Raw genomic sequence first — 26,317 nt, forward strand, 5'->3', positions numbered from 1 at the left:
TTAAACAAAACAAACAGTGAGAGAACAGTAGTCGAAAATTTTCAAGAGGAATGCAAACAGGAGTACATATCAATACTTCAGGTAGAAAAACTTGAAATCTGTAATGGCAGCTGGAATAGATGATATTCAACAAGAAATGCTCAAATATGGAGGGATAAACGTTTTGCAGTGGCTACATTGCATGTTTAGAGGGCCTGATTAGGTCAAATTGCAGATAATTGGAGTAGTGCTCTGATAGTTTCCATCTATGGAAAGCTGAATATGAGAATTACAGAGGAATTTCTCAACTAAGTGTTTCGGGTAAGATTTATTATTATTCAGAGAGACCTCCAGGGAGGCCACATACTACACACACCAGCTAGCATACTTATTCTTGAATTCATTCACGCTGCTTGCACTCACAACATCCAATGGCAATCTATTCCAATCACGCACCACCCTATGAGAGAAAAATCTAGCACTCGCCCCTTTCTTAGTGGCATTCATTCTTAGCTTACAAGGATGCCCTCTTGTCCTTTTCCCACCCTCCATTAATTGAAATCATGTATGAACCTTTCAGAAGTTTGCAAGTCTCGATCATATCACCCCTCTTTCTCCTGTTTGCAAATCCTCAATTTATCTTCATGAATCACAACCGAAACAGGAGACCAGACCTGCACACCTGAGTCCAAGTGAAGTCTTATCAATGCCATGTAAAGAGGCGGATTGACATCCTTATCTTTACATGTGAATGTTTGTTTCAGCATTGCGATTATCTTTTGTGTTGTATTTGCAACCTTTACTTGAACTTCAGCTTCCTATCTACTAACACTCCAAGATCCCTAGCCTGATCAGTTTCTTCTAGCATAATCCCACCAATATAATACAATATTGGATATCTAATCATGCTGAAGTGAATGAATTTACATTTACTGGCATCCATTTCCTCCACAGTTCCAGCCTATTCAAATCATTCTGCAAGTACTGCATAACAGCAGCATTCCTGATTACCCTATCTCTCTTTGCATCATCAGCAAATAGCTGTATGTCACTTGTCAAATCCTTCCCAATATCATTAATGTACTGATCGAATAAGTGGACCAAGCACTGATCCTTTTGGTACACCACTTTTTTTTTATTTTTATTTTTTTTTTTTTATCATCATCATCATCATCATCAAATTCCTGCCATGTACCCTCAAGGGGTGTACGGGATATGACAGTACTACATGAAAAACTTACATCATTACTAACTTCCTATCTACAATTTTCCTCCAAATCCTTCTGTTACTTGTCAAGACTCCAACATTATCAGATCTTATATTTCTATCGTCTAAGGCACTTTGTACCGTATCAATCCACCTATATCTTGGTCTTCCTCTGGGTCGTTTTCCTGCCAACCTGGCAGAGAACACTTGTTTTGCTAATCTTTCCTCTCCCATTCTATTTAAGTGACCATACCATCTGAGATTAGCTCTGCTAACGCATTCCTGGATGCTGACAATGTCAAGTTCTTTCCTAATATCCTCATTTTTAATATGATATTGCCATTGATGCCATCTGTTCACGCCTCTAATCTTTCTCAGGACTCTCATATCTGCGGTCTCTAGTCTTTGGTCAAGTGTTTTACTTCTGACCCAGCTCTCAGATCCATAAGTTAAAATTGGTTTGAACACAGTCTTATATACAGCTAATTTAGTGTTCCGACTAATTTCTTTCTTATTCCATATGAATTTATTCAATTGACTTCCCACGATACCAGCTTTGCTGATTCTGTTGTCTATTTCTATATTTAGTTTACCATCTTCAGTAAAAATTGTGCCTAAGTAGCTGAAATGTTTTACTTGTTCCACAGGTTCTCCATTCACAACACAGTTGACATTTTCAATGATTCTGCCTATTTTCATTGTCTTTGTCTTTTTATTGCTGACCTTCATACCATATCTATTACAACAGCTATTCAATTTAGTCAGAGAATCTTGCAGACTTGTAGCGGATTTATTTAGAAGTATAACATCATCCGCATAAAGCAAAGAGCTGACATTAACATCTCCGATTTTGATATCAGGTTTAATACCACATTCCTTCATAATGTGATCCATATAGATAATGAATAACAGAGGGGATAATGTACATCCTTGTCTCACACCAGATTTAACATTAAACCATCTTCCTGTACTTCCTTCAATTCTAACTGCTGAATCACAACTCAAATAAAGACTAAGTATTGCTTGATATAATGCCCCATTGACACCATATAACTGCAGCGTATTGAATAGCTTCTCTCTTGGCACCTTGTCATATGCCTTTTCCAAATCGACAAAACTTAAATACAGATCTTTGTTATATTCCCATGCTTTCTCGACTATTTGTCGTAAAGTGAAGATCTGATCCTGACAGCCTCTATTTGGCCTGAATCCAGCTTGTTCTTCACCAAGCTTTTCTTCCACAATTCTTCTCAACCGTTTCTCAAGTATACTTGCATAGATCTTGCCAGGAACACTCAGTAGGGAAATACCTCTGTAATTCTCACATTCAGTTTTATTTCCCTTTTTATACATGGGTACTATGAGAGCTCTACTCCAATCATCGGGAATTCGTCCCTCTGTCCAGGCTTTCTGAACTATGCAGTGCAGCCACTGTAAGACTCTTATACCACCATACTTCAGCATTTCTGGTCGAATATCATCTACTCCAGCTGCCTTTCCACATTTCAAGCCTTTGATGGCTCTTTCTACTTCAAGTATGGATATGTATTCCTGACTGCATGCCTGGTCAGTGTTTTTTATCACTGTGCTGTCATCACTGCTTGTTTCATTTAGCAGTTTTTCAAAGTAATTACTCCATACTTCAAGGATATCTTTTTCTCCTGTTTTCATTTCACCTTTATCATCTCTAATTCCTTTTACAGCACTCTTTCCTCCATTCCTAAGCTTCTTCAACAACCTCCAGAATATTTTGCCACCTTCTTGATATTTATTTTCTATATTCTTGCCAAAGTCCTCCCATGACTTTTGTTTAGCTAGTTTTACACACTGTTTACCTTTCTTACATTTGTCTCTGTATTCTGTAAGAGTAAAAGCTGACTTATTTGCCAGGAACTTTTGATATGCTTTCTTCTTTTCCTTCACTGCCTCTTTAACTTCCTGTGTCCACCAGGGAGTTCTGATTTTTTTATCTTTGCACACAACCTCACCACATGCCTCTCTGGCAGAATCAATCAATGTTTCCTTCAGAGTTTGCCACTGAATCTCCAAGGTTTGATTCCTGTTCTCAAACTCTTTCATTTTCTTTTCAATAATATTTCTGTATTTTAGTCTACAGTTTGCATCTGAGAGCTGCTCAACTTTTATTCGCTTTAAAACTTTCTTACATGTTTTTCTTTCCAATATGAAATTCAATTTTATCCTGCTCAAGACTAAATAGTGATCACTTCCAATTTCAAATCCTCTGTACACTCTGGTGTCCTGCACCAGGGAGAAAACATCACTATCAACAATAACATAGTCAATGAGACTTTTCTTATTCCTAGCCTCTTCTCTCCATGTGAATTTGTGCACATTTTTATGTTGGAACATGGTGTTAGTAATAACCAGTCCATGTCCTGAGCAGAAATCCAACAGATATTTGCCATTATTATTAGCTTTGCTCTTTTCTCCAAATTTTCCCAAAATATTTTTGTATGTCTCACAATCATTTCCTACTCTACTATTTAGATCCCCAACAAGGACCAACTTTTCCTTTTTCATTGTGTCAGTTGCTTTTTCTAAAGCCTCAAAAAATTCCTCCACTTCTACCTTAGTAGAACCTTCTGTGGGACCATAGGCACAAATAAGTCTCATTGTCCAGTTCCCCATTCTCATATTTGCCCACATTACTCTACTTGAGACTGACTGCCATTCAAGAAGATTAGCCTCATATTTTGTGTTGAATACTATGGCTACTCCTTCTTTTCCTTGATTGTTATTGCCTGAATATAACATTTTGTATTTATTGCTCAGAAAGATCTCACCAGTTTTGGTCTTTTTTGTTTCAGTCACCCCTATTATGTCGATCTGGTACTTATCTAATTCCTCAGCTAGCTCCATTTCTTTGCCATTCAGGCTTCTTACGTTGATAGTACCGATCTTTAACTCTGGTGATGTTGAGTTGGGGTTTGTTTTCAGATTTGTTCCAGTAGCTGACTTTTCGCTGTTCGCCCTGGTTCCCTGGCGAAAACAACGGGGGCCTTGTTTAACCGGGCGACGCCCCAGCCGGCATGAAATTTTGTCATGTTGTACCATCATTTTTTTATTTTGGTTTAACCAATAAGAATACAATTTGGTCGGCTAAATCCCAAATTGCCAGCCCATCCTCGTTCGTTCAGTATCAAAGTAGATACCCAACAGGGTGCACCACGAGAAGGTGAGGATTGGACATTAGGTCAGAAGCCCTGGTCGGTTCTCCGCATTCCTTTAAAGGCTATGTGGAGGTCTCCTCTCAGTTATACAGCTTTGACCCTTACTGGTTATGGACAGTACTACCCTTACATCACATCCAGACTTGATATAGTCCTAAGCCTTTACAAGTGTTTTACCCTATGCCTGTTCTAGTTATCATTGTAGTCATTCTCTGGTGGCAATGCCATGCCACCAGTGTGCCCTGTAGTGCCCTCAAGAAAAGAACTTTTATATCCTTCTGCATAAGCCCAAGCTGTTTTAAGTCCTTGTAGCTATCTACGCTCAGTACACCATGTAAAGAGATGTTGGTGCTGGTAAACCTCGGAGTTACCCCATGCTCCTCCCGTATCTTACTAACTAGATCTTGGTTATACTTATAATAGTTTACCTTATTATTATGGCTATGGGCTAGTGGGTGCCCTGTTCCCACCACCTCGGCATCAACTACCCAAACATCATCATTTCTTTTAATCACTAAGTCTGGCTTATGCAAACCCGCAAAGGTTCTCTAATGTAGTTCCACTGCGGTCTCCCAACTTTTGTTCTTAAAGCGGTTGTTCAGAATAGAGACCACGGCGTCATGCTTCCACCTGGACCCCATTGGTGCAGAAGCAACACTGGGCTATATCAGATAATGTCTCACTGTAGTGGGCAGCCAGCATTACAGTTTGCATTGTCACTACCCCATCGAGCTGTGTGGGCTCAATTGGGTGGGGCATTGATCTTCGTCCTGATAAGGTCAGTATACTCGAACCCAGGGAGGAGTCTGGTGCCATCCCTTACCCAGTCATGCTGGGGAGGCACCAGAAATGACTCTTTTAAAGGAGCACCATCTACAGAACAGTGCAGCAGAGATGCCCATCTCTTGTGTTTTGCGGGTGCTGACTCAATTAAAGGTACCTTGATGATGGACCAGCTTTTAGCCTGCCTAAAGTCTTCTTGTATTAATGGGCTATAGAAAGCCTCTCTGCAGAAAGGGAAAGAAGATAGTTCTAACTTCGCAATTCTTGACAGCTGCAGGCATGGGATCAGCCATCTAAGTGATGGAACCCCCGAGCCCGCCGTCCTTCACCCTCGCGTGGAAATATGCAGTAGGGGTGTCAGGCGGCAGTCGGAGCCATGATCTCACAGCTGAACAGATAGCCCTGTCCATTCGGTATAGTACCAAAATATATGTCCTACCAAGCACCAACTTGTGGTAAAAGCGAGGTAGGAGATAGTGGGAAAGGAGAAACAGTCTTTGCTGGGGCTTGAGAGGAGCTTTCTTCAAAGAAACGATCCCAGCTTCTAGGGGGCAGAAGGGATAGAAGACCTGCCCTTTGGGGTGAACATGATACCGATGTATCTCCACTCTTCCGGGATGGTCAAAGCATGCAGCAGCCTCCCGTGCAGGGAAAACTCTACAGTCTCGACCTTAAGCTTCTTGTCACGACCAGAGGGGGACAAGAGCTAAACAAGGACTTCTCTGTATTAATAGAAAGGCCTCTAATAGAGAAAAAGTCAACTTCCCGGTCAAGGAGTTCCTGCAAGCCTACCTTAGTAGAAGCTACGAGAATAAGATCGTCTGCAAAACCCATAGCATTAAAGGAAGAGGCGCCTAGAGAGTAGGCTATATGGCTAGGAAGAAAGTGAAGAAACTTATCTCTAATGCAGTTAAAGAAAAGGGGAGATAGAGGATCACCCTGGCGAACACCCCGCACTGCAGGAATATAAGTCGCACGGGACCCTGTAGTGATAGTGATGGAGCTACCCCAAGTATAGTTTTAGCTCCATAACATAGGGAAAAAAGGATTCTGGACCTGCAGACTGACATCCCCGTATACCACTTTTTGTTATCTGTCAGGAGCCATCCTCTTATCCATGCTAATATTCTATAACCCAAATCCATATTCTCCAATTTATGCAACAGTCTGGCATGCTGTATTCTGTAAAAAGCCTTAGCAAAATTCATAACTATCATGGTGTATCCATTCCCCTTGTCTATTCAATGTTAACATTGTTATAGAATGTGAGCAAGTTGCTAAAACATGACCTTCCCTTAATAAACCCATGTTGTTCATTGCAAAGTGGAGATTCACTGTCGACCCATTTCTGAGTGCTAACCCTAACAAATTTTTCCAAAATCTTCACCACTCCTGAGATACTAATTGGTCGATAGTTGGATACATCGGTCTTTGCACCACCCTTGTGCAATGGAATTACCATGCCTTCTTTCCATTCCTGTTGAATCTTTCCTGTTCTGAAACTCATATTAAACAGACTGGTCAAAAGAATAGCCAGTTCAGCTGAACACTCTTTTAGCACACCATCAGTTCCTATTGCTGAATTCTTATTCAGATTGTGCAACAGCTCTTAATACCTCATACACCTGAGTTTCTTCATCCAGTGAAGAGGTAGCAGTGAACTCAATGTCGCATACTCCAGGTTGATAGCTTTTAACAAAATGGGCATTCATTAACTGAAGAACCTCTTCTACATCTGTAATCCTCACTCCATCTGGATTTAGAAGGGTTATTTCATATTCATTCTTTCTTTTACTTGCAGCATATCGATAGAATTCTTGTGTTGTCTTTAGCATGCAGAACCAGTTTTTTCCTAATAAAACTTTGCTTTCCGTACAACAGTTGCGACTATTCTAGCCTGCTGCTTATGACTTTCATAACGGGACATCATCCTTATGCACATAGTATTCCTTCCACATCATCCTTTTCTTACAAATCTCTTGCTTTATATGATTAGGCATCCATTTGACTCCTACTCTATTTATTCTTCAAACTCTCTGGACACGTTCTGATATCTAATATCTGACATCAGGATTCTGATATTTACTCAAGCATTATTGAAAAGAGGCTGAGAAAAATTATGGAAGAGAAACTTAGAGAAGAATAAGCTGGATTCAGACCAAATAAAAGTTGCCAAGATCATATTTTCACTTTATGACAAATAATTGCAAAATCACAAGAATATGCTAGTTATCTGGAAAAGGCATACAAGGTGCACTAACTAGAGAAAAGCTCTTCAAAACACTACAATTATTTGCAATAAATTGAACATTATCCAAAGCAATACATGGTCTATATTTAAATTGTAAGTCAGCAGTTAGAATTGAAGGAAATACTGGAAGATAATGTGATGTAAAATCAGCAGCAAGAGAGAGAGAGAAAAAAATTAGTCAAAACAACAAAACTAGCAGTTTACAAGACTGTGTCAGATCCATAACTTCAAACTATTTTTAAGTTAAGGATCTGACAGTTGAGTTAGAAATAAAGCACTTGAACAAAGACTTGAGACCACAAATGATCAGAGTTCTGAGTAAAATTAGGAGAGTGAACAAATGGCAGCAGTGGCAGAATGATATTAAAAAAGAAGAAAAGAACTTGACATTGTTAGCATTCAAGAATGGGATAGAAAGTTTAGCAAATCATGTGCTTGATGCCAAAATGGCAGTAAAGGTACACAGAAGAAAACCAAGATCTAGGTGGATTGATTTAGTTCAAAAATGCCTTACAAGATCAGAACATTAGATATGACAGTATTGAAGTGCTGACAAGTAATAGACTAATTTGGAGGAAAAGTGTTGATGGGATATTAATAATATGAACTTAATCATATAGTGCTGTCAGTATCCTGAACACTCCTTGAGGATATATCAGGAAATTAATGAGGATGAAGTGGTTAAAATCTTTCATTGTTTCATAATATATGAGATGGAATGCTAGTATATTATTTTTATAGAAAAATTCACTTCATGTTCCTGAAAAATTTGCAGTACATAAGGCTTTCCAGGAATGCTATACTTGAATAAGTCAGAGATATTCTGTTTTTAAAATACTTTATATCAGTAGAAGAAATAAAAATAAAAATTTATTTCAGTGTTCTCTGAAAAGAAATCCATTAGAATTTCTCTTTAGAAATTTTGCTTGCCTTAGTTCTAAGAAGAAGAATATTAAGTTTTCTGTTCTACTTTCTTTGCTTTATTGATCATCATTCTGCAGTTAGGTTATTCTCTAACTCAATCTTTGTTTTCATACATTTTTTTTCTTAAAAGAAACTAGAGAAAATAGTTATAAGGTGTGTTGATTTTCTAAAGATTTAAATTGTTCTGAATATACCAATTTGAGATATTCCCAAACTTCTGGATTTATAAATTATACTAGATAAGAAAATATATTCTTGCTTTAAATCCATTACTCAAGCACAAGCAAAGTTTTTACATGAAGTATCTTCACAACTAGACTTGTTAATGTCACATCAACTGCTTCATTCTCCCATAATCCACAGCACACACACTTTTGTTTATGTATGCTGTGCATGATGGGCAGAGGTCACCATTCAGACTGGTTTCAATCTTTTTATAATGCATAGCAATATGCACATCAAAAAAGAAGTAGAAGTATTCTTTGCATTATGGGATACTAAGACAATTGATAAGACGTCAGCAGCCTCTATATAGAAGTAGCCTAGTCGTGAAAATACTTCATGCACAAACTTAGTTTGCCTGTGCTTGGGTAAAGGATTTACAAGAATATAATTTTTTGTTTAGTATAATTTATTTTATACCCAATCAGAAAAACTTTATACAGCTCCTGTATTTTGTCATAAATTACATTCTCCAAAATGTGCAGAAGTAACCTCTTTGTAAAATCAGATTTATGTAATAAAGGTGATAACTTCTTATCATTGCTCTATGATTTTAATCTTTAAAGTCAAGTTTGTTTTTCTTCTGGTATTAATCATGTATTATGTGATTTCCACTTCAGAATTCAAAAGCTCTTTCTCTCCCTCTTTCTCATTGTTACATCTCTTACCTTAGGTCTTTACTTTCCCTCTCTGTTTTGTCAGAACTCTTTCTTCCTGTATTCTCTTGAGAGGTTCTTTCCATCAATGTTTTCTTACATTACTTTCAGATTTCTTGGAAAAGGTTATCTTAATTAACTGTCTGTATTTTGCCTGTGTTCTTCTTTCTCGTTGTTCAGATTTTGATCCACGTAGCAAAGAAGTTATTGTCATTATTTTATAATTTTTTTTTAACCTTGCTATATTTTAAATCTTTCCATGCATTTTTTGAGAAGGATGTAATTTATTTTCTATGTATTATTATTGTAAACACATGAAATGTCACAGCTTAAATAGCAAAAGTGTGATATTTATTGCAGAAGTTCATTATCTGTTACCAAGTGTCAAATATTCAAAATGAAGTTAGAATGATAGATATATATTCCTAAAGAAAGTTTTTTAACATCAAAGTCAAATATGTAATGGAAAGACAGTTTTGCAGTTGATTAATTTTAAATAATAAACTATTTATATACATTTTCATTTAGATTAGCATTTTCACTTGTGTGAAAATGCTAATCTGCAATGCTAGCTGCAACCACTTAATATATGCAACAGTAAACTGTCAAAAAAATTTATCATTCTCACTGAAGTGATAAAAGTAAAGACTGACTCGTGATAAGTCAAAACCTTCATTGACAGTAGAAGGTTTTGTTATATCACATTTCCTTTAGTATGAATACTTTTAGAAAGAAAGCTGTAGTATGACTAGCTAATATATAATGAACAAAATAAAACATTAGCAAGCTTCAAAATGATTAAATGGACAAAGAAACTTATTTGTGCCTATGGTCCCACAGAAGGTTCTCCTGAGGAAGAAGTAGAGAAATCTTTTGAGGTCATTAGAGCAGGCAAGAGCAATGAAGGAAAAGGAGTAACGATAGCATTCAACACCAAATGAAGATAAACTTCTCAATTGGAAGGCAATTTCAAGTAGAGTTATGTGGGAAAACTTCAAAATGGAGAAATGGACAATGAAACTTCTGTGCATGGTCCACAGAAAGCTCTCCTCAGAAAGAAGTGGAGAATTTTTTGAGTCATTAGAACATGCAGCTGACATAAAGAAAATGGAAAAAGTGATCCTTGTTGAAGATCTAAACAGCACAATAGGAAATGAATCCCACCAAGCATATAGGAATGCTTGGATAAAATTTAGAGAAAAGGGTAAAGCTAATATTAATGGTAAGTAACTGCTGAATTTCTACTCAGAACATGGACTAGTCATTACTAACACCATGTGCCAACATAAAGATGTGCACAAGTTCACGTGGAGAGAAGACACAAGAAATAAGAAAAGCCTCATTGACTATGTTATTATTGATAGTGATATGTTCATGCTGGCTCAGGATACAAGAGTGTACAGAGGATTTGAAATTGGAAGTGACATCACTTTGATTTAAATAGGATAAAATTGAATATCATATTGAAAAAGAAAGTTATTACAGAGGAATTTCTCCACTTAATATTGCAGGTAAGATTTATGCAAGCATGCTTGAAAAGAGGCTGAGAGACATTGTGAAAAGAAACTTGGAGAAGAACAAGTTTTGTATACGAAGGTTTCTGTGGGTCAGTTGTTCGAGAGATAGATTCCGGTATTGAGACCACATGTTTATTAAATACGAACAGGATAAGTGAAAACCCAACAAGTTTCGTAAGTCATATGACTTACATCATCAGGGGTATTGGTGTATTAAAAAAGTTAAACACAACTAACAAAGATTAAATTCATAGTCCATTGGATGTTTCCAAATGTAACATTGAAAAAATTGAAACATTTGTTACTGAATGTTTGCAGGAACATAGAAAACCTTCTGTGTTCCATTCTATGTTTCTATATTATGCTGCATTCTGAATGGAGACCCTATAGAACCTAAAATATTTCAGCTATTTAGGCACGGTTTTTGTTGAAGATGGCAAGTTAAATCTGGAAAGACAATAAAATAATCAAAACTGGTATTGTGGGGAGCCAGTTCAATAAATTTATATGGAATAAGAGAAAAATTAACCAAAACACAAAACCAGCAGTGTACAAGACACTGTTCAAACCAGTTTTAAGTTATGTGTCTGAAAGTTGGGTTAGAAATAAAGCACTTGATCAAAGATTGGAGACCACAGATATGAGAGGTCTTAGAAAAACTGGAGAGTGAATCAATTGCATCAATGGGAGAATCATATTAAAAATGAAGGTATTAGAAAGGAACTTGACATTATTAGTATTGAGGAATGTGTGAGCATTGCTAATCTAAAGTGGTATGCCCACTAAATGGAATGGGTAAGGAATGGTTAGTAAAACAGGTGTTCAATGCCAAAATGGCAGAAAAAAGACCTAGGGGAAGACCGAGGTCTAGGTGGATTGATTCAGTCAGAAGTGCCTTAGAAAAACGAAATGTTAGATTAGGTTAGATACAACAGTATTGGGGTGTTGACAAGTAATAGATTAATTTGGAAGGAAATTGTTGATAGGACATTATTAATAATGTAAATTGAAACAATCTATCATATCAGCCTTGAACACCTCTTGCAGGTATATATCAGGAAATTGCTGATGATAAAGCATTTGTAATGTGCTGGCTTGTGTTATATGTTAAGTTTAATTACAGAATGTATACTCACAGAAAAAGTCCCACTACATTCTATAGCAGGCCTGCACAACATGCAGCCTGTAATGCTATTTATTTTGGCCCATCGGCCTGATTGAAATTAATTAATCATACGGGGAATATGAAATTAGACGATTTGAATTAAATTTTTACTAAGACTGTGCATATTTACATTCATGCGATTAATGTCACAATCATGTTTCTTTCAACTCGACAATAAATTGCATTTAGAGTTATTCCCATTGTCGTATTTAATAACAAATTATTATAATCGCTTCGAGTTTTTTTTACGCTAGTGTCGCTGTGGGAAATTCAAAGTTACATCTCCATGATAATGACTTGATGTCTGAGAACGAATCGTATTACACAAAGTTGCCCGTGCCTTGACTGGCTTTGGCAGTGTAGTGGTTGGTTGTAGCTGGAGCAATACATTACATAACTGTTATCATAACCTGCATTATTGCGAGTTTTTCATCATTATATTTTTTGTAATTAATATTGCCAATCTTGACACGAGCTTAAGTAAAAAGCGTAAAATTTCGTAAAATCGGTTAAATGCTCGATTCGGAACATCGAGCATTTAACCCTGAGTGGACAAACAAATGTTTTTTTACGTTGTTTAAGGACAAAATAGTGTGCATTGTTTGCTGGGAATCTATCGCTGTGCTGAAAGAGTACAATCTGAGACGTCATTTTGAATCGATACATCCTAACCTTGGCAAGTTGGATGCAAGTGAAAAGCAAATAAAAGCAGCAAAGTTATTGCAAGCCCTTAGCGGGGAACAACAAGCCTTTAAAAAAATTTCATCTGCAAATGGAGTTGCCACAAAGGTAAGCTTAAAACATCACAAGAAATAGTTTGTGCTGGCAAATCATTTACATGTCTGATGATTGCCGTTTCCAAATTGTGTCCTGATAAGAAAAATAATTTTGAAAATATCAGTTTGTCTTGTATGACTGTTCAGCGCAGGGTGGCTGATATTGCCAAGGATCTTAAAGATAACCTGCAAAAATCGGCTAGTGAATTTGTCTATTATTCGTTTGCTATGGATGAAAATACTGACCTGAAAGATACTGTACAGCTTTTAATATATGTAAGAGATGTTAATAAGAATTTTGAGGTGACAGAGGAGCTTGCTGGTTTGTGTTCAATGAAAGGAAGAACAACAGGATAGGAGATCGCAGAAAATGTACAGATGTGTGTAACCGAAAAACTATCCTTAAATTTCAAGAATTTAGTAGCAGTTTGCACTGATGGTGCCCCATCTGTGTGTGAAAAAAATGTTGATGCTGCAACATTTATTGAACAGTATGCAAGTAAACCATTGACAAAATTTCACTGCCTAATTCATCAGCAGGTGTTATGTTCAAAGGTTTTGCAGCTTGACCATGTCATTAAAGTAGTATTTGCTCTGGTCAACTATATTCGAGCTCGGGGTTTGAAACTCAATATTTCAGGTGTTTCTAGAAAAAAATGATGCCGAATACAGAGATCTACCATACCACACTGATGTACATTGGTTGAACCGCGGTAAAGTTTTGTCGTGCTTTGTCGCTCTGAAAAATGAACTAGTTGAATTTTTGGAATCTCAAGAAGATATGGAAAAATTCCAAGAAATAATGGATGAAGAATGGAATCAAGATTCATTTTTCTTGTGTGACATTTTGGGTCACTTGAATGACCTTAACTTACAGCTTCAAGGAAAAAATAAGTTTGTTTTTCTGTTAATGTCTCTTATAAAGGCATTCAAAATGAAATTAAGATTGTTTGAAAATCAATTTGGTAAGAGGGATATGGCACATTTCTTAACTTTTCGACAGAATATTCCATCAGATTATTTCAATGGTGGGTGGAAAATATAAGAAGCACATATCACTTCTAAGTGAAGAGTTTCAGAAAAGAATGCCATTGAGTAATGAAGACGAAGTCCACATAAAAGTGATTGGGGATCCATTTTATGTCGAAGCAGGATGGAAGTTATTGATCTCCAGTGTTCTGAAAACTATCTGGTCAATCATAGGGAGAGTACTTTACAAGAGTTTTATTCTATTCTGGATCAGGATAAATTTAAAAGTTTGTTGGATACTGCCTACCAGGTATTTTGTATGTTTGGGAGCACATATACTTGTGAACAAACATTTTCGGTCATGAACTTGAACAAAACCAAACAACGTTCATCGTTAAGTGATATCAATTTAGAGGCCATATTAAGAACAGCTGCTTCAAACATGACACCAAACTTTGATAAAATAGTGGCAACAAAGAAATGCAATGTGTCACATTGTGACATTCAGTCACTGATATTTCACTGAGAATAAGTGTGATATTCTCAGCGAAATTATTAGTAAACTTTGTGTTTATGTTTAAGTGATTTTTATTGATGAATTTTGCAGCTATATCTGTTTGTAAATAATTTTGATTATAATTTTAATTGTAACTCTCAAAAAATGTAAATATGCATATTAATTAGTATTTACTGTAGACCTACTAACAAATTTACTTAAATTTAGCTACAGTGGACTAGTCTAAGATTCAAGGTCCGAAGTGATCTGGCCCTTGGTCAGGTGGTCCAACTTGGGTTTGGCCCTCAAAGACAATCAGGTTGTGCAGGCCTGTTCTATAGACTATATTTTTAACTCCACATATAGAATAGATATGATTTATCTGCATGTAAAAATAAAATAAACAGCACAGTGTGTTAATCCATATTTATAGAATTGTTACCCAGAACTTCCAGAAAATTGTGTTGCATTAATCCCTAATGTTTTAATGTGTCAGCTTTGTAGAGAATTACAATTTGCATTTTAGAAATAACTCAACAATCAATCAATCAGTAGTTTATATAGTTGATGTTTCTTTTACACATACAATATTTTCTCTTTATCAGTAGCAAACTAACTCTTCTCTAATGCTGTCAAAAAATCACATCTCTTCAAAATAGCTCTATTTTAAAGAAAATCTGCTATAGCAAACCTTTATTATTAAATATCATATTTATACATTTGTTCTCTCTGAGCTAACTCTAGTGAGGGCTGACTACAAGTTTCATATACATGGCTCACCATATTGTATGTATGCATTTCCTTTGCCTGTCAAAAGCTTGTATTCAAAGAATTACATATTGTGCATATACCAGTTTTTTAAGAAATATCTTGAAAGTAATTTTCATAGAAAAAGCAAATGTATAGTACTTAAATTTCTTTGACAATAATTCAGCCAATATTTTTGCAATTAATCTTTTGTGTCATCAGAGTCCATTGATTTAGTCATCTTTTTTCACTATAGAAAAACACCATTATAGTGAATTCACTCACTGTAATAACAAATTTGTCTTCCAAAGCCCTGTGCATTACTGTCCTGCTAAATGAGAATTGCTATAGTAAGAATTGTCTCTACACATTAACAAAAGCAATTACTTAAAGTACAAATTACAAGGTTGCAAATGACAAAATTAACATATAATAAATTTAGTTTAATCCTTTATCCAAGTGTGAGCAAACAAAGTTTGCGCCTGAAAGTATCTTCAGGACTGGGTTAAGGTGGTACAGCACCAGGGCAACTCGTTGCAAAGGTGGAGCAAGCTACCAACACTCCTATCCTGGTATCTCCTATAATGCAAAACACATCTCCTTGCGGATATGTCTAATGTTATGCATTAAGGGAAGGGCCACTACCCAGACCGGTTTCGACCTTTATTGAGGTCTCTTCAGTGGGAGCCAGGCCCAAGTCGAGATATCAGGCAGAAGCATTAGCAGGTCATCTCCACCTATAGAAATTGCCAATTGGTGTGCCACCCTTTTTTAATAAATTACTCTGGATTTAGAGAAAGATGTTGAAAGTTTATTTTCCACTTGGTTAGAGTATAATAAATTTAGTTTAATCCTTTATCCAAGTGTGAGCAAACAAAGTTTGCGCCTGAAAGTATCTTCAGGACTGGGTTAAGGTGGTACAGCACCAGGGCAACTCGTTGCAAAGGTGGAGCAAGCTACCAACACTCCTATCCTGGTATCTCCTATAATGCAAAACACATCTCCTTGCGGATATGTCTAATGTTATGCATTAAGGGAAGGGCCACTACCCAGACCGGTTTCGACCTTTATTGAGGTCTCTTCAGTGGGAGCCAGGCCCAAGTCGAGATATCAGGCAGAAGCATTAGCAGGTCATCTCCACCTATAGAAATTGCCAATTGGTGTGCCACCCTTTTTTAATAAATTACTCTGGATTTAGAGAAAGATGTTGAAAGTTTATTTTCCACTTGGTTAGAGTATAATAAATTTAGTTTAATCCTTTATCCAAGTGTGAGCAAACAAAGTTTGCGCCTGAAAGTATCTTCAGGACTGGGTTAAGGTGGTACAGCACCAGGGCAACTCGTTAATGCATAACATTAGACATATCCGCAAGGAGATGTGTTTTGCATTATAGGAGATACTAGGATAGGAGTGTTGGTAGCTTGCTCCACCTTTGCAACGAGTTGCCCTGGTGCTGTACCACCTTAACCCAGTCCTGAAGATACTTTCAGGCGCAAACTTTGTTTGCTCACACTTGGATAAAGGATTAAACTAAATTTATTATACTCTAACCAAGTGGAAAATAAACTTTCAACATCTTTCTCTAAATCCAGAGTAATTTATTAAAAAAGGGTGGCACACCAATTGGCAATTTCTATAGGTGGAGATGACCTGCTAATGCTTCTGCCTGATATCTCGACTTGGGCCTGGCTCCCACTGAAGAGACCTCAATAAAGGTCGAAACCGGTCTGGGTAGTGGCCCTTCCCTTAATGCATAACATTAGACATATCCGCAAGGAGATGTGTTTTGCATTATAGGAGATACTAGGATAGGAGTGTTGGTAGCTTGCTCCACCTTTGCAACGAGTTGCCCTGGTGCTGTACCACCTTAACCCAGTCCTGAAGATACTTTCAGGCGCAAACTTTGTTTGCTCACACTTGGATAAAGGATTAAACTAAATTTATTATACTCTAACCAAGTGGAAAATAAACTTTCAAAATTAACATACAACTCATTGTGATAAAAGCAATTACTACCAAATGATGAATGAAATATTAAAATATGCACCTCATGGATTAAGAGCATATATTTAGTTCAGAATAAGTTAAATGCATAAGATTAATGGATACTAAATTTGCATAAATTACAACAATAATTTTAATAGCTACCCTTGGTATTTGGAATTAGAGAAAAATATAGTGCCCAGGCTACATCAAATATGTTAATAATGTTGAAATTGTGCAAACTTTCCTCTATAAAAACTATTTCTTTAGTCTCTATGAGGTCACTGTAGTGAAAGTTCACTATCTTCTTTAAAGGATAAATATGGACACCTTATGATTGGTTCTCTCATTTTTTATTTAATGTCCTCTTTTTTGAGGTCCGCCTTGTCTTCTCTTCACGATTGGTTTATATTTTATTAATTGTTTAGTATATTGGGCATTAGCCTTCAGTTTGCATTTTCTATCCAGTTTTGTTTATTTTTGTTTAGTTTTTCTTGTATTGATTTTATTTTTAGAATATCTTCATTCTTTTTCTTTTTTTAATATGTATTTTGCATTTCTTCTTATGAATGTTGTTTCACTTTTTTTTATTCTTTGTTTATCTTGTTTATTTATTGCCCAATTTCATTGTCATATAATAATGTAAGGAATGCTAAAAGTCTTTATTTGATCTGTTTTATTATTAATTACGATTTTACTTCTGGTGGGAGTTTGTCCACAAACCTAACCTATTGAGTTTCCAGGAGAAAAAACTCACTTGCCCATGCTAGAGATCGACTAGACTTGAACTATAAGTCTACCTTTGGGTGGCCTAGTGCACAGGATGCAAGTGCCACTTCCACTGAACTACACATGCCTTTATTAATTTTGTGTATTTTTATTTTACTTTTTGCAGAATCCAGAAATTTTTGGCTCTCAATAAGCAGAGGGTGACCTCTTGCTGGGGATAATAAAATTTATCTACTTCCTAAAGACAGTCACCAGTATACATGCCCATGGTGTGATTTGAACCTGCAGCTTGTTGATTGGAGAGCAGATACAATAAATATTCATATATTGCTGGCCAACTATGGTAGAAATATTTTCATTTTATATATATTTTCTTGTCCCTAGCTGAATAAACTATGATGAATAATATTTCAACTGGTCACCTGTAGCAATGTACGAGGGTAGTCTGAAAAGTTCTCGTCCTCAATCATAAATGGCTGCACTATCAGCAACATTTTTTTTTTTCAAGTCGGTACATCTATCATAAGCATCCATGTGATATTGCAAGACCAAAACATACTGCAGCTCGTAAACTTCTGATAAACATCCTATGTGGCTCTAGGAAATACTTTCCTGTCCCTAGCTGAATAAACTATGATGAATAATATTTCGACTGGTCACCTGTAGCAATGTACGAGGGTAGTCTGAAAAGTTCTCGGCCTCGATCATAGATGGCTGCACTATCGGCAAGATTTTTTTTTTCAAGTCGATACATCTGTCATAAGCATCCATGTGAAATTGCAAGTCCAAAACATACTGCAGCTCGTAAACATCTGAAAAACATCCTATGTGGCTCGGAAACTTGACTACTCCTGCCATATAGCATTCAGGAATAGGACAACAAAGGAACAGGACTGCAGAACTCCAAAAATATCTAATCATTTTTTGAATATGAAACATATTCAAAAAAGGAAACAGAAGGGACTGTGGAAACTACAGAGGAATATTCTTATTAAATACATGCTATAAAATATATCTAGATATAATTAAAAGTAAATTAATATCATGGGCTGAAGAAATTATTGGAGAGCAATGTGGCTTTAGGAAAGGAAGATCCTGCATGGATCTTACATTTATACTCAAACAAATTATAGAAAAAATAATAGAATTTAACCTGCCAACATATATGGCCTTCCTGGATTATGAGAAAGCATACGATCAAATCAACAGAACAAAATTAATCAATATACTGTATGAATTGAAAGCTCCACCTGAAATCACAAAAGAAATAGCAAATATAATCGAAGAAAGCTATATTAAAATTAATAATGAAACAACCAAAAAAATTAAAACCAATTGAGGTCTCATTCAAGGAAGGATTATTACAAATACTCTTCAATATTCTATATATATATACTGAATAATTTTTCCCATATATATATATATATATATATATATATATGGGAAAAATTTCAAGAGAGTGGAGGAAAAACAAAATCATAGGAATTAAAATAGGAAATAAAGAATTAACCAGCCTTTTATATGTTAATGATCAAATTATTTTTTGTTGAAAATGAAGACCAATTACAGAAATATCTATACGTATTGAACAAAACAATAGAACAGTATGTAATGAAAATCTCAATAAATAAAACAAAATCAATACCTTTTCAAGGTAAAGAAATTAAAAGATGCAAACTAGTCATCCACAACGAAATAATAGAGCAAGTGTACAAATTTAAATATCTAAGAAATTACATAAGCCCCAATGGGGAAATCGACATTGCATATAAAAAGCAAAAATTCCTAGCAGTCATTGGAACTTTGAACAGACATTTCAATAAACAGATGTCTAAAATAACCCAAATAAAACTATATAATGGCCAAACGAATTCTGAAATATGGCAGTGAAACATGGGCTTGGGGAGAACGAGATAAAAGACAAGTGGAAGCTGCAGAAATGAAATTAGTAAGACCGCTTGTAGGCTATAAAAAAATAGACAAGATAAGAAATGAAAAACAAATTATCCATAATTAACATAACAGAAGACATCACAAACTGTAGAAAGAACTGGAAAAACCCCATAGAAAGAATGAATGAGGACAGATGGCCAAATATTGCCTGGAAATATAAATCAAAGGGGCACCGATCAAGATATGGCTCACCCAGGAGTAGGTGAGCAGAAGACTTTAAACCCTTGAAAACGTTACAGGCAAACATTGCCTAATTTGTGAAGCCAAGAAGAAGGTTTAACGGCAAAAGAAATTCATTCGAAGTTCATAAAAGTTTATGGGCACTCTTCTCTTTCGTTTTCGACAATTAAGAAATGGGCTGCCGAGTTTAAACGTGGCCATACCAGCCTTGAAGATTATTTATTTATTTTATTTAGCATATGGCTCACACATGAAAAGTTGCATTACATTAATCCTTAATATATATGGACATTGGACATATGTACAATAATAAGACATAATACAGTCATAAAAGAGACACTCAAGAATCAACTGCACTTAGTGTAGCATGGATGAAGTCTGACAAGTTTCCACTGTATGCACGTTGGACACATTCTGCTGTAATATGATTAATTGTCTGATGGGCTGATCCACAGTCGCACCTGGGTGAGGCAGTCATGCCCCATTTGAAAAGGTGGTCTGCACATCTGCCATGGTTGATGCGGTTTTAGTTAAGGACAGACCAAGTTTTCCGAGGTAGATCAAAACACGAAGGTATCTGTGTTGGGTCCACTAATTCATGGAAGATCCCTGTTGAAGTGTTACACCAGGACTCTTTCCACTTCTCCTTCATGTTGAAACTTGTCTCTGCAAGATTGGAGGGTGCCTTGACTTTAGCCTGTTTATTTCTAGGGGTGGGATGTCTTTATGGATTGGAAGATTTTGGATTTCCGTGATTTTGCTGTATTCATGTAGAAGAAAGTTGGATGTGCGGAGGCAGGATGTTGCTTAGCACTGGGAGCCAGTAGGGTTGGGGTTAATTTTGCAGTTCCAGAAATAAGGTACATAGTGGTGTTAAGCTGGGCATCAACCAAATACACATGGGCACTGTTCAGCCATACAGGTGAGCAGTACTCAGCTGTAGAGTAAACGAGGCTAAGAGCAGTGCTGCGAAGTGTTGTTGCTGAGGCACCCCAAGTTGTTCCACATAGTTTTTGCAGTATATTGTTTCTTGCTTTTAGCTTGGATGCTGTGGTCATGAGATGTGGTTTAAAAGATAGTGTTCTATCCAGATTGACTACCCAGATATTTCGGGAATCTGTTGTAGCGTAGCAGTTTGTGGTTGAAGTAGATCTTGAGCCTTGTAGATGATCCACGTGAAGGACGTCCAAAAAGTGTAACAACACCAGAAATCATTGATCAAGTGCACGATATGGTATTGGATGTCCAGTGAGTCAAAGTGCACGAAATTGCTGAGACTATAGGCATTTCAAAAGAACATGTAGAATATATTTTGCATGAAGAAATGCATATGTAAAAGTTTTGTGCAAGATGGGTGTCGTGCTTGCTCGCAGCAGATCAAAAACGCACTTGCATGAAAATCTCTGAGCAATGCTTGGAGCGTTTTAACAATAATAAAACTGATTTTGTGCATCGATTTCTTACTATGGATGAGACTTGGATTTACCATTACACACCAGAATCCAAACAGCAGTAAAAACAGTGGACAGAAGCCGGTTGTTCATTGCCAAAGAAGACAAAGTCTGTTCCATCAGCAGGAAATGTCATGCCATCAGTGTTTTGGGATGCATTTTGTTTATTAATTATCTTGAAAAGGGTAAAACAATAACTGGAGAATATTATTCCTATCTTTTAACCAGACTAGACGAAAAAATTCATGAGGAAAGACCCAGTTTGCAGAAGAAAAAAATCATCTTTCATCAGGAGAATGCACCTGCCCAGAAAGGTATTTTGGCAATTACACACAATTATAGGAAAATTAAGGGATCCGCACTATGAATTGTTGGAACATCCACCCTATTCTCCAGATTTAGTCCCCTCTGACTTCTATCTCTTCCCAAAATTAAAACTCTTCCTCGCTGGTCAGCATATTTCTTTGAATCAAGAATTGATTGCAGCTGTAGAGGGATATTTTGCAGATCTTACACAGGGATGGGATAATGGCACTGGAGCATCATTGGAGGAAATGTATTAGTCTAAAGGGAGATTATGTTGAAAAATAAAATAATTCTGAAAATATAAATTATTTTTTTTTATTGTTAGGTCGAGAAATTTTCAGACCACCCTTGTATTATGATTATTATTATTATCTGAGACCTCCAGGGAATCAGAGACTCATCGAGGGAGGCTGTAAATTATCCAACCCAACTATCATATCTTCCCTTAAATTTAATTTCACTAAATGCACTCACTACCCCTATGGGAAAATTATTCCACTCACTCACTCACTACGCTCTGAGAGAAAAACCTAGCTCTTACCCCTTTCTTGACTGAGAACAACCTTAATTTCCATGGATGCCCCCATGTTCTCTCTCTCCCTGCCTTCCATATAACGATGCTGGTAGGCCTAAGCAGCTATACCGCGTGAAATGGGAGACATTGGAAAATGAGGCTGTGAGGAAGAATTTTGCAGATGACATTTCCTCCAGGTTCAAAGAGATTCCCAAGCATACTGCAGATGTTGAGGAGGAGTGGAAGCTGTTCAGAACAGCTGTCACTGCCTCTGCACTCTCATGCTGTGGCAGAAAGCGGCTCGGCGTGGCAACGGGCAGTGAGAAAAGGACACCTTGGTGGAACCAAGAAGTCCAAAAAACTGTCCGGGCAAAAAAGGAGTCCTACCTAACATGGCTTAGAGTCAGGTCACCTGAGATTCGTTTGCAGTATGCTGAGACAGTAAAGTACAGCAAAGCAGAAGGCTTGGGAATCCTTTGGAGAAAGATTAGACTCATCCTATGCAAATGCAAACAAAGTATTCTGGCAGACCATCCGCCGCCTTCAAGGAAGGAAATCGTGCACGGCAAGGGCAATTAAGGCCTCTGATGGTGCACTTTTAATAACCGAGAAGGATATCCTCGACAGATGTAGGGAATACTTTGAGAGCCTTCTTAACCCGGGTGGCCCAGCAGTTGTGGACATCCAAGAGGTGCATATCGGGGCAATGACTAGTCTCACAGCAGAAGAGGTTCATTTAGCAATAAAATCGCTAAAATCGGGCAAGGCTGCTGGCAATGATGAAATTCGGCCCGAAATGCTAAAAGCCTTAAATCGAGGCGGTGTTCTCTGGCTGACGCGAGTGTGTCAGACTGCTTGGATATCTGGGTGAGCACCAAAGCAATGGCAGACAGGCATAATAATAATACCAGTCTTTAAGAAGGGAGACCAGAAGGATTGCAGTAACTATCGTGGCATCTCTCTGCTCTGCCTGCCTGGGAAAGTGTGTGCTAAGTGCTGGAAAGACGGTGCAGGAGCATAGTTGAGTCAAAGTTCCAGGAAGAACAATTTGGCTTTCATCCTGATAGAAGCACAACTGACCAAATCTTCACTTTAAGGCAAGTCTTTGAGAAATCTTGGGAATATGCCAAGAATGTCTACACATGTTTTGTGGACTTGGAGAAGGCATATTCCTCGGGATAAGCTTTGGCAAGTAGTACAGGAGTATGGAGTGAATGGCCAACTATTGGCTGCCATCAAGTCCCTGTATGAATGCCCAGAGTTTTGTGTCAGGGTAAACAGCACAAAGTCTGAACCTTTCACAGTCTCCGTTGGCCTCCGCCAAGGGTGTGTTCTGTCACCCTTCCTTTTCATAATATTTATGGACTGGATTGATAGGCACAGCCGAGGCAGTGAGTGTGTCCGAATTGGAAGATGTAGCATTGGACGTCTGCTTTTTGCAGATGACCTCCAGCGGACCCTGGATAGGTTTGTAGCTGTTTGTGCAGATGCCAGAATGAAGATCAGTGTGGCCAAAACAGAAACATTTGTGGTCTCAAGACAACCATCCCAGTACACTAAATGTAAGTGGAGTCCCAATGAGGCAGGTGGAGAAGTTTAAATACCTTGGGTCCATATTCACGAATGATAGAAAATGGGACGTAGAGTTAGATACTCCAATTGGCTTAACAAGCTCAATATTGTGGGATCTTGGTCGTTCGGTATTGAAGTGGGAGTTAAGCCAGAAAGCAAAGCTGGCTGTCTTCAATACAGTCTATGTCCCCATCCTCACCTATGGTCATGAGAGTTGGGTAATGACCGAAAGAATGCGGACATGAATCCAAGCAGCTGAAATGAGGTTCCTTCGAGGGGTTGCGGGGCTGACAAGACTCGACAGAGTCAGAATCTCTGCAATTCAGGAAACCCTCAATACTCAACCGCTGCTTCTCCGTGTTGAGAGATCACAGTTACGTTGGTACGGGCACCTGGTCAGAATGCCACAGAAGAGGCTCCCTCAGCAGGCCCTCTTTGCCAAGCCAGAGGGTGGGAAGACCAAGGACTCATTGGATAGATTATATCCAAAACCTTGGGTGGACACGTTTGGGAATCCCACCAGAACACCTGAGCTTGGTGGCAGAATATCGTGACCATTGGAAGTTCCTCTTGCAGCTGTTGCCCCCACAACCCAATTAGGAAAGGTGGGCCTTGAAGATATATGTATGTAAGAACTCTTCTTTGCACCCTTTCCACAGCTTCTTTATCCCCTTGGAACCGGGAGACCAAATCTGTGCACAGTAATCCAAGTGTGGTCTTATCAAAGCCTTATAAAGAGGTAAAATTACTTCCTTATCCTTACATGTCAAGGTTCACTTCAGCATAGAAATTATCCTCTGAGTTGTATTTGCAACTTTTGTAGTATAACCCTGCCAATATAATATGCCACCGGAACTCTAATCATGCCAAAGTGCATAACTTTACACTTACTAACATTAAACTGACAGCCATTTTCTTTTGCGCAGATTTCCAGTCTATTCAAATCGTTTTGTAATTGCTGAATATCAGTAGCATCCCTGATTGCCCTGCCTATCTTCGCATCATCAGCAAACATTTGCAAATCAGATGATAGACCCTACTTGAAATCATTAATGTATAGATTGAACAATAATGGCCCAAGGACTTAACCCTGAGGTACACCACTGGTTACCTTAAATCTGGCAGATTCACACCCACTGTATACCACTTTTTGATATCTGTCTGTTAACCATTCCCTGATCCAAGTCAATAGATTATGTTACAATCCCATATTCTCCAGTTTACGCAACAGCCTATTGTGTGGTATCCTATCAAATGCCTTAGAAAAATCCAACATTATCATAATGTATCCATTTCCTTTATCCAACTTGGCAGTAACATTGTTATAAAATATGAGCAAATTGCTAAAACATAACCTTCCTTTAGTAAACCCATGCTGTTCCCTGCAGAGTATAGAATGATTGTCTACCCATTTCTGTATGCGAGTTCTTACTAACTTCTCTAAAATCTTCACTACCACACCAGAAATACAGATAGGTCAGTAGTTAGACACATCAGTTTTTGCACCACCCTTGTGCAATGGAACTATATTATTCCTTCCATTCCTGTGGTATCATTCCTGAGCTGAGACTCAAGTTATACAAATGTGTGAAAGGCTTAGCCAATTCCGCTGAACATTCCTTTAACAGACAGGCAGATATTCCATTTGTCCCTATTGACAAATTCTTATCCAGGTTATGCAAAAGCTCTTCAACCTCATTTTCATGAACCTCTAACTCTTTATCCAACGTACCAGTAGCACTGTGCACCATACTACATACACCTGGTTGATATATCTTAGCAAAGTGAGCACTCATTAACTGAACAATCTCTTTAGCTTCCAACACTCGTGTACATCTTCAATAAAGTTATTCTTCCACATTCGTTCTTTCTTTTGCTTGCGGCATAACGATAAAAATTTTTTGGATTGCCTTTAGCTTGCATGGCCAATTTCTTTTCATACTCCATTTTAGCTTTTCTCACAATACTCGTTACTTTTCTGGCCTGAACTTTATATATTTCATAACTCCTCTCATTCTTATTCTCACATCATCTTCTTCTTGTGGATCTCTAGCTATAATAAGACTGCACATCCATTTCACACCCAACCTATTTACTCTTCAAGCACTAAAAAGGATACATTCAGATTCCACCTCATTCAAGCACTTTTTCAAAGATTCCCATGCATTGCTGACATTTTTTCCATTCAGTAATTGATACCCTGGGACCAAAGATAATATTCTTCTTGAACATAATTTCCGGCTTTGTAATTCAGCATGTAGGCTGATTTAATTGGAATTTCAATACAAGTAGATACTTCCCAAGAAAGAACAGCATGATCACTCTCACCAGTTGGTGGTAAAATAGCTATATTCTTGACAGAGATCCCTTCTGGTGCTATGAGCAAATCCAACACTCTTTGACCTCGAGTTCTTTCTTTCACATGCTGCTTGAGAAAGTTATCCTGCAACAATTCAATAAATTCGTGTTCTTTCTGATCATGAGATTATCACTAAGCAATTAGCCAAATTAAGACTTATTTTGAATTAAAATAATTAAAACATTATTTACTACATTTAGATTAATATTAGATTTCATAATCTTGCATTTTGTTTTTTTCAGTTACTTGAAATTGGTGAACAACCAATTGGCTATGGAAGAGAAGCAAAGAGAAGAAAAAAACAACCAGGTATTTGTTTTATTGATCCTTTGAGTTTTGATAATTTATTAAAATTAGTTAAAAGTGATTTCAAACATGTCATTCAAA

The 26,317-nt window shown here is 37.2% G+C and overlaps 1 protein-coding gene across 3 annotated transcripts in view; it reads left to right on the forward strand.

Moving 5' to 3' along the window:
- Nelf-A (Negative elongation factor A) overlaps positions 1-26,317 on the forward strand; it is a 165,316-nt gene that overhangs the window by 73,018 nt on the left and 65,981 nt on the right. For all 3 annotated transcript variants that reach the window (XM_090391011.1, XM_090391013.1, XM_090391014.1), the window contains exon 6: positions 26,173-26,239. In XM_090391011.1, the coding sequence (XP_090247137.1) occupies positions 26,173-26,239 (67 nt within the window). The remainder of the gene's footprint in view (positions 1-26,172; positions 26,240-26,317) is intronic.

The sequence above is a fragment of the Typopeltis vanoorti genome, chromosome 4, assembly GCF_054136105.1.
Source record: "Typopeltis vanoorti isolate ZY-2024b chromosome 4, IOZ_Tvanoo_1.0, whole genome shotgun sequence".
NCBI classification, from domain to species: domain Eukaryota; kingdom Metazoa; phylum Arthropoda; class Arachnida; order Uropygi; family Thelyphonidae; genus Typopeltis; species Typopeltis vanoorti.